We start from the raw sequence: 9,979 nt of genomic DNA, 5'->3' as shown, positions 1-9,979 counted from the left end.
GGAGTGTACTTCTGGCTTCACGATGTAGTTTTTTTGCCAGGATCTTGACTCACCAACAGTTGGCCTTCCAGACACAATCGATTGAAACACTTTGACTGCACGCAGGTGATCTACAGTTAACTAATTATTGGTCTTCTGAAACCAATTGGCTGCACCAGTGATGATTTAATATGCCATTCTAACGGGGGTGAATACTGTGCAAACAATTATTTTGTGTTTTATATTTATAATTAATTTAGATCACGTTGTAAGATTTCTTTTCACTTTGACGTGAAGAGACTTTTTCTGTCCATCAGTGTTAAGAAAATCCGAATTAAATTCATTGTGATCCAACGCTGTACAACAATAAAGCATGAAAACTTCCAAGGGGGCGAATAGTTTTCATAGACACTGTATGAGTATTTGAAAGAAAGTTCAAACGCTTAAAAGTGAGTATTCAGTGACACAATGGGAAAAGAAAACAAAGATGTCGATCTGGGTAGACACGTCACTGCTGCGAAGCAAAAATCAATTCGTTCTGGACTCTAAAATATATCTCTAACATATGGTGGCCAGCCGTTCCCATCTCTGCATGGAAGGCCACCATATGTTAGGGGGAGTATATATATCTTGGACCATGAAGAACCAGAAAACGTTACTTAAACGACTTCAGTCTTTTCAGCTGTGTTCTCACACCTTGTTATTATCTTGCTCAATGGTTTTACCATCACGGACGATGTACTGGGCAGTAGAGCCCGCGGCAGACTCCGGGCTTCCAGCAGTAGTCGGAGTCCCAGCGACCCCGAGGTGCAGAGCTGCAGAAAATCTTCGATTTCACTGCTAGTCGTCTAGTGAAACTTCATCCTGTTATGGGCATTGCATGGGTGATGGCTATCTGGAAGGCGAGGGTTCATGCAGTGGACATCTCACATTGTTTGAAGATAACGTCAGTTTTCAATGAACATGCTGCAGCTTCCGAGCTCTTTACCTCGTCTGTCAGACTGAGCTCAGGCAGCAGCCGGAGGAGGGGCTGACCTCTCCTCGGTCACTCATTGTCAAATGGATTCCACACTGGTGACCTACGTGTCCAGCGTCCTTCGCTTCCCCTTTCAATAAGGAGATCTGAATGATTATCGGTGTCAGTCCAAGTTCTCCCTGGATGGACGGACAGAGCTCTCTCGTTTCCTCACTTCATGCCCCTCACTCTTCCCTGTAGACCCCGACCAACCTCATCTATTGTCATCTGCAACGTTGTTCATTTCGTTAAGGAGGCTGAAGCACTCGGTAACATCTCTAATGCATCACATAGAGTGGACCAGAACCGCATTCATGCTGTGACGTAATCCCAAATGTTAGCACTGGAAACGTACGAGGGTCGCGCCGCGCAAACAAAAGAAGCATAGAACACATGGAATATCAAGTAATGTTTCTGTTCAAACACATTGAAAGTTTCAATGTTATAACACATCACAACCTAATCAACTCACTCAGAACACACAACTCATCAATGGGATAGTCACAAATCGGAGCCATGAAACTGACAAATAAATCCAACTCTGTAGACCTACAAATCTACTAATGTATCGTCAGACCAATGACCATCTCAGAGTCACATCGTGAGAGCAATGACAGCTTGATGTTTCTGAGAGTAACTCGTTCCACATGTTTGTAGCCGCAAGGATGGAAAGCTCCTGGCCTTTAAAGCGCTTTATCTGAGTCCAGGTTTTCAGAGTCATTAACAACCTGAACAGTATGGGTCACCCGGTTTTTATTCACCTGCATTAATGAAATGCAGTGAGGCATCAATGGCTCGAAAGCATTGCAACAACATATTTGAATTTCACCCTCCATCATGATATCTCACAACAAAAATAAACGCAACACAGACAAACTGCCAGAGGAACTCCGGTGGTCCGGCAGCATCTTCGGGAATGAATGAACAGCCGAAGTGTCGGGCCGAGGCCCTCCTTCAGGACCGGAAACGAAGTGGTGAGACGCCAGAATGAAAAGGTAACAGAGGAGAAGGATAGCTGCACGGTGATAGGTCAAGCCTGGTGGATAGGAAAAAGTAAAGGATCGAGAGGAATGAATCTGATTAAACTGCAGAATGGACACTGGAAGAATCTGGTGAGGACCGACGAGGAGGAGATAGGCAGCTGAGGAGATGTCAAAGGTCAGACTGGGGGATAGGACAAAAGGAGAAGGGTGATCATCCTTTCTACCGGAAGGAGATTCGATATTCATGCCGTCGGGGAGGAGGCTACCCAGACAACATATAGGCTGTTGCTCCTCCACCCTGCGGAGGGTCTCATCGTGGAACAAGAGGGAGCTGCGGAACGACATGTCCAAACAGGAATAGGAAGCGGAATTAAAATGTTAGGCCTGCAGGAAGATCTGTTTTGGCGGATGGAGCTGAGCTGCTCGACGAAATGATCCCCCGATTAACGCTGGATCTCAGCAATGTAGAGAAAGCCGCTTCGGGAACATTGGACACATAGACTATCCCAGCGGATTCGTAGGAGGTGAATGGGCAGGTGTAGCGCTGCGGCCGCTTGCAGGGATATGTGCTGGGAGGGAGATCAATGGAGAGGGACGGAAGGGGAACGGAATAACGGAGGAAGCGATCTCTGTGGAAAGCGCAGTGTGGTTTGGGGAGGGGGAGTGGGAGAGGTAAAAATAAGTTTGTTTGTACGATCTCTTTGGAGATGGTGGAAGTGCCAACATGTGATTTTTGTGTGCGGAACGTCATGTGGGTTAGAGCAAGAGGAACTCCATCGCCGATAAACTGATGGAAGACTTGGTGAGCGCGGACGGATTGATCCCACTTTTAAAGCGATGCTACCGACAAAGATATCACTACCTCCCGTCCCCACCTCTCCGCTTTCTGCTGTTTCTTTCAGCCCTCCGCACCTATCTGCTTTGCGGTGCATATCCCTGCAAGCACCCAAAGCGCTACACCCGCACTTTCATCTCCTCTTCACCATCAGTCCGGGCCCAAACAGTCTGCCAGGTAAGGCGACACTTCACCTGCGAATCTGCTGTGGTCGTCCATCGTGTCTCGTGCTCCAGATGCGGCCTTCTCTTCATTGGTGAGACCCGGGATAAACTGGGGTTGATTTCCTCGAGAACCACCGCTCCATCCGTGAAAAGCGGAGCTTCCCGGCGTCCAAACATTTTAATTCCGATTCCCGTTCCCGATCCGACATGTTCGGCCCATCGCTTCCTCTTGCGCCGCAGTAAGGCTGACCTCAAGAGGGAGGAGCGACAACTTATTGTCAGACAACTCCTCTGGAGGCGGCCTCCAACCTGGAGTCATGAATGCCGATAAAAAGATCCCTCCCCCTCCCCTCTTCTTCTATTCACCACGCTGGTTCATGCCGATTCTCACCCCCCTATCACCTCACTCGGCGTCCCTAAATATTTCCGGTTTTCCTGTACTCCACTGTCCTCTCTTATCAGATTCCTTCCGCTCCAGCCCTTCGTCGTTCACCTGGTTTCATCTCTCACCTTTCCCCGCGAACGTCATTTTATTCTGGCGTCTTCCCCCTTACTCTCCAGACCTGAAGAAAGATTTCTATCCGATACATCAACCGTTTATTCATTTTCATAAATGTGGTAAACTATGTGTATACCTGTCTGGACACGCCCCTCTGCTGACTGCTCCTGTGGCTCCTCCCACAGACCCCTGTATAAAGGCGATTGGAGGCACTGATCCTCCCTCTGTCTCCAAGATGTTGTGGTCACGTTTGCAGCTAATAAAAGCCTATCTTTTCCCTCCCGTCTCCGAGAGTTATTGATGGTGCGTCAATTAATGCTGCCCGCCCAGCTGCATTCATCCCGCAATTCCCTGTGTGTGTGTGTACGTGCGTGCACGCGCGCGTGTGTCTTTGTGCGTGTGTGTGTCTGTCTTTGTGCGTGTGTGTGTGTCTGTTTGTGTGTGTGTGTTGCCTTGGATTTTCAGCATCTGCTGAATTAGTTGTGTAATAAAATTTGAAATGGATGGAGTCGCGCACATGAGTGAATTATTCAGAAATAATTCACGCGGTTTGTGTTTTCGGAGAAAATGTAAAAAGAAGACAATCATCTCTACTCACAATCTCTGCAGGAATAAAATTCAGCACAAAAATAAACAAAGGTGTATCGCGTGTTCTGCTCCTAATAGTGATGGATTTTATACGAACGACAAAATACCCTGTAATAACGCAATACCTCACAATGGAGGGGCACCTCAAAATAAAACAGAAGCTGTCTCACTTTACCAGCCCAGGCTATTTCAGCTTCCGCAGTGGTAAGTAGTGTGCGAGGAAGCGGAGGCTAGGTGAGCAGGCAGGAGTCCGTACCAGGAAAAAAGTAAGCCCGAGCCAGCCGGCTATCCCGTCCATTCTGCTGTCAAATGGACATTAAATTGACTACATCTGTGGCAACGAAATACTCCGCGGGAGTACAGAAACGGACGGAATCCGGGGCGCCACCATTCAGCTGATTTTTCCATTACAGATTTGTTCCCAAGCCATCCGACTACCAACCTACTGACCTCTGCTGTGCCTATTGTCTTGTTTATATTTATTGCAATGTCTGTACTGTTCTGTGTACTTTATGCTGTCCTGGGTAGGCCTGTAGTCTAGTGTAGTTTTTGTATTGTTCATGTAGCACCATGGTCCTGAAAAACGTTGTACCGTTTTTACTATGTACTGTACCTGCAGTTATGGTCGAAACGACAATTAAAGAAAAACAACTTGAACTTGAAATCTACCAATTTATAATCTCTGTCCCACAGAGAAGAGTCATCGGATCCGAATGCAAACAGCTGGAAACAAGATCAAAGGCGAATCAGCAATACATCCCTGCAAAGAAACAGCGCCCAGACAGAGCAATGCGAAACATGATTTCAGCACCTTAGGCTCCAGCACCGCGGGCCGAGAAAGCATCTGTGGTTATGGAGCATTTGAGTCTGGCTTTAACCACAACAATAATAAAGCATCACGGATGCGGAAACAAAAATATGTTGTGTTGAAGTGTTTCTCATTCATCCCCGTGCCGCTGAAAACTTGGATCAGATTCCCACATGGCGCATGGTTCTCTCCCTGCCACTGGCGAGAGTAGCGCTGCGCTCAATTTGGATGGCCCATTTAGAAAATAAATCATTTCGAAAGTGATACCTGGAATATGCGGGATTGTGTTCCACAGCTAGAAATTTCAGCCAATTTTCCAAGTATAGTGCAGGGAAATATTTTATAAATTATGGGCAAATCTACCTGAGTTTCGCATGTACAAGTTAACATAATTTGCATTCGAGGTGAAAATTGCAAATCACTGGACTAGTAAATTGGGCAGAGAACCAACTGGATTGTAAACGGCATAAACCGTGTCACGAGTACAGTTAATTTAACCACTTCCGTTGTAACGACGACAGATACAAGAAACAAGGAGCAAATAGAGGGGTTGCATTGTAACCAGTTGGACACAAACATAATACCTCAATGGCCAGACCAAGGGGGCCGTATTTTCATTACTTTAAATCATATGTCAAACTCAAGGCCAAATTGGCCCGCGAGATAATATCTAATTACTATTAAAGCTGGCCCCAGTAATCGAAGCGCCTATGGCGTATGATATGGCTAATGCTGAGTTTTTAGCGTACCAGGTTTTCAGGGTTTTTAGTGTTTCGGAATTTGTAAAGTGAAACACTTTGTAGTTATAGCAGAGACTGAGACACATGAGAGCAGGCTGAAAAAACGGAGGCAACGAAAGCTGCGTTCGCACGCGTCCGACTGATCCGGCCCTGATGAAGCTGCATTTTGCTCAATCCGGCCCGTGAACTAAAATGAGTTTGACACCCCTGCTTTAAATAGTCAATCAGATATAGGTTTGAGTGGGAATCTCTTCACTGTGCCGCAGTAACGGGAGCACCATATTTCATACAGTATTCCTCACAAGGGGTCCAGAGATTTCTGTTTTACCCGATTAGTTGCGAGGGTGGAATTGTCCGCCCTCCAGACACCAATCACACTAGTTTCATCACGTGATGCCCGAACTCAGGCGCCCGATTCAATCACTGAGCCACTCTCCATGCGGAAAAGCACGGAGAGAGTTGGTCGAAAGCAAAGTCGGTGCATCATACCGACTTCCCCCATGTCTACATTTCAGAAGGTCGGTAGTTCCTCTGTGGCTTCACTTTACTTTCACATTCCGCAATCCCGTCTCCGAAAGTGACAGGATTTCCTGAACCACTGGATCTGCAGGTCGATTCCTTGTTTTCCTGGTCACAGCCTGTAATTCAGACAGTATCCTGGTAAAGCACTCTTTCAAAAGCTGCCGCATACTCATTTGCCATAGGGGTAGAACCAGACAACTGCAGGTTGACAAATGTGATTCCTCTGTTCAGGAAATGGGGAGAAGATAGCACTGAAAATCACAGACCAGAGTCTTACTTCAGCGGTGGCTGAATTATTGGACGGACAGGATTTACTAGTAATTGGAGAAACATTGTCTGATTAAGGATTTTCAACATGGCTTTCTAAGGATCATGTCAAGAAACACGAACCTGACGAATTCTGTGATGATGTGAAGCAAATTTTTTAATTTTTTTTTAAGATTATGAGGACACTCAGTCCTCTTTTATTGTCATTTAGAAATGCTTGCATGCATTATGAAATGATACAATGTTCCTCCAGAGTGATATGACAAAATAAAAAAAGGACAAACCAGGACTCACACATTGATGAAGGTAGAACAGTGCAGGTGGACTTTAGTAAGGCGTTTGATAGGGTTCCCCGTTGTAGAGTCATCCATAAATTCTGGTGGCATACGAGCTGAAAATGTGGCTGTGTGAATACAGAATTAGCTTTCGCAGAGAAGTCAGAGGATGGTAGTATTTGGCGAGTATTTCGCTTGGGGGTCTATGACCATTGGTATCTTCAGGGAAGTCTGCTCTGAAACCACTGTTGCTTGCGACTTTTAAAAATGGCTTGGTTGGGGTAGTGGGGGCGGGATTGAAAGTTATCAAACGATATGACAGTTGACTAAGTGGTCGTTAGAGTGGAGGAATTTCATTTAGTTGGACCGGAACATTGCTGATCGGTTCGAGCATCAAGGGATATGGGGAGGAGTCAGGCGAATGGGGTTGAGTGGGATCGGGGATGAGCCATGATGGAATGGCAGAGTTCACACAATGGGTTGAATGACTTGATTCTGCTCCCATGTCTTATGGTCTGTACGGGTTTGTTAGAGGCACGGTCGTTGTACAGAGAATGGTGGGTACATGGAACGCTCCGATAGAGGTGGATACACTGGGGGCATTCACGAACTCTTATTTAGGCACATTGGTAATATAAATAGCAGGCTGTGTTGTAGCGGATGGTTCGATTTATCTTAGGGTAGATTCAAAGGTCGGTACAACGTCGCCGGCCGTTGCACCTGTGATGTGCTGTCATGGTCTATGTCCTATCCTCCAAGTAACTGTCATTGAATACAAAACTGTAACTGAAATCCTACCGAAGGTTTATATGAATTCCTGACTATTCCACTCACTCACCTTCCCACTGATAGCAAACATGCCACATGCGCTTATAACATCCGGCCAGCTTGCGTACACACTGTTGGTGAGCTCTGTATTTCGGCGGACAGATTACTCTGTAAAGCAATAGTGGACAATTCTGTTAACCGTCTGTCATTGATCGCATACCTTCACTTACAGTAGAACTCCAAGGACAGCCCCCGCACTTGCCTGGATTCAACTCCATCAGGCACGTCCAGAACTGATCTTTATTGTCTAAATACCAAGCAACTGGTTTAGCAATTTGTTACCCCTGTTCTCCCTCACAGAACATTTATTAGCTAAGTTTGTCTTTCATTTCAGAAATATCTGCTGACCTTTATTTTTCAATCCATTTGACGTCATTCACATATTCTGTGCGCTCTCCGATATATATCAGCTCCCCGCTTCCATCAGTGATTATGAATGGAAGGGAGAGGCAGGCTGAACAGAAGAAGAGTGCACGAGCAGTGTGTCAAAAGGCGTCACACGCCTACTTTGGTGTTCATTTCAGTAATGACTGATCTTTGCCGGCATGCATAGTCTTTCGATGCCAGTTCCAAAAAGCTCGCTATAGCTCTAACTTCAGGTTTTTTTCCAATGTGTACGGGCTGTTTCTGACGATCTGCTTCTCAGCGAACGCGGTGTCAATGCAATTCAATTAAAAGCAGGTTTTAGTCATGATGAGGTCAAACTTCGGTTGGAGGAACAACACCTCATCTACCGTCTGGGTAGTCTCCAGCCCCTTGGTATGAACATCGAATTCTCTAACTTCCGGTAATACCCTCCTTATCCCTTCCACCATCCCACCTTCACTCTGTCTCCTCCTCTAGCTGCCTATCACCTCTCTCATGATTCTGCCTTCTTCTACTACCCATAGTGTTTTCCCCTTAGATTCCTCCTTCACCTCTTCTGCCTATCCCCTCCTTGCTTCCCCTCCACCAGCCCTTGATCTTTCCTCATTGGTTTTTCACCTGGCACATTCCACCCTCCCCCCACCTTCTTTATAGGGCCCGTGACCCCTCCTTCTTTAGTCCTGACGAAGGCTCTCAGCCCGAAACGTTGACTGCTCCTTTCAACGGATACTGCCCGACCTGCTGAGTTCATCCAGCTTCTTTGTACGTCAGAGATTTTATTGACTTCATCTTGACAAATGTTCAAAACTAAATTAAACAATGTGTGAGCTGCTGACGTGCGGGAATAAATAAGCTGCTCCCGACTCACTCACAGTCACACACAATTAACTGACCGGCGACAACAAGTGACCGGTTGAATAATCAGTCCCGTTTCTCACCGTCACTCTGCATCGGGGAACCGATGATTATAAAATCACACTTCAGGGTCGTGTCTGGGATCGCTGCAGATCCAGGGTCACTGCCGAGGGATTTGTCAATTTAACATCATTAACATCATTATATTGGCCAGGATGTTCTCAAAGTGAGTAAAATGATTCTCTCCCAGGGACACTGGTTTCCCAGATCTAACCCGGCCCCCCGGGCTTTTCCTCTCTGTGTAATTCCCCTGCACGCCATTTGGAGCAGCTGTTGAATCCGGACATGCGCAGCTGGATAGGATGCGGAATTGCATCACTTTGGACGTCACAGAGTGTGAGATTGGAGCTAGTTCACCATTCAGATGTTCACAGATCAACTGTCAGTCCGGGTCTGGGTTCCTGCAGAGATCTCAGTTCCTTCCCCCCGGTCTGACTGAACTGATTCCTCCACAAGCTAAAACAGATGGAAGAATAAAGATAAAATAAACAGAATACACAACAGTGTCAGTAACAGTGGACTGGGGTTAACGTTTCAACAACACTCACACACAAATATCACCAGAAAACCCGCGGATCCGCTGATATTTTATTACATTGAACATTAACACAAATACTCACTCGATCAGCTTCAGACTCGGGAGGGCCAGTATGAGATGGCGGAGAGCGGGGACAGATCGGTCCGTGAGCGAGTTGAATCCCAGCTCCAGCTCTGTCAGTGATGGGTTCGTACTGAGAGCAGAGGCAAGATCCTCGGCACCAGAATCTGTGAGACCGATATCCCTCAGTCTGGAGGTGAGGATGAAGGACACAGAGAGACAGGAGACTGTAACACAATTACTGATCACATTAATGTTCAGTGTCAGACACCCAGTGACTGTAAACACAATCACCCACAGTCTGGTACTTACCCCAGTTTCTCTATTCCACACTTGGGGTTTGTCAGAGCCACAGACACCAGCTTCACTCCTGAATCTCCCAGTTTATTATAACCCAGGCCCAGCTCCGTCAGTGATGGGTTTGTACTGAGAGCGGAGGCGAGATCCTCAGCACCAGAATATGTGAGACTGACATCCCAGAGCCTGGAGATGAGAGAGAGTGAGGATGAAGGACACAGAGAGACAGGAGATGGTACAAATCCCCAGTGTTTATTAGTAACACAATTACTGATCACATTAATGTTCAGTGTCAGACAC

General features: G+C 46.5%; 1 protein-coding gene across 13 annotated transcripts in view; it reads right to left on the bottom strand.

Annotated features, from left to right (window-relative positions):
• Positions 1-4,715: 4,715 nt before the first annotated feature.
• Positions 4,716-9,979, bottom strand: part of LOC140721290 (NACHT, LRR and PYD domains-containing protein 3-like) — a 45,667-nt gene continuing 40,403 nt past the window's right edge. For 11 of the 13 annotated variants that reach the window (XM_073036150.1, XM_073036151.1, XM_073036156.1 and 8 more), the window contains 3 exons: positions 9,695-9,865; positions 9,405-9,609; positions 8,626-9,240 (listed from right to left, as the gene is read on the bottom strand). In XM_073036150.1, the coding sequence (XP_072892251.1) occupies positions 9,160-9,240; positions 9,405-9,609; positions 9,695-9,865 (457 nt within the window). In that variant the 3' untranslated portion in view covers positions 8,626-9,159. Of the gene's footprint in view, positions 6,250-7,513; positions 7,612-8,625; positions 9,241-9,404; positions 9,610-9,694; positions 9,866-9,979 lie in introns of those variants that run through there. The other 2 variants (XR_012097359.1, XM_073036148.1) reach the window with 2 other exon arrangements.

Source organism: Hemitrygon akajei, unplaced genomic scaffold (assembly GCF_048418815.1).
Source record: "Hemitrygon akajei unplaced genomic scaffold, sHemAka1.3 Scf000053, whole genome shotgun sequence".
Classification (NCBI taxonomy): Eukaryota; Metazoa; Chordata; class Chondrichthyes; order Myliobatiformes; family Dasyatidae; genus Hemitrygon; species Hemitrygon akajei.
Note: the sequence above shows the minus strand (reverse complement) of the source record. Positions and strands in the feature narration are given on the sequence as shown.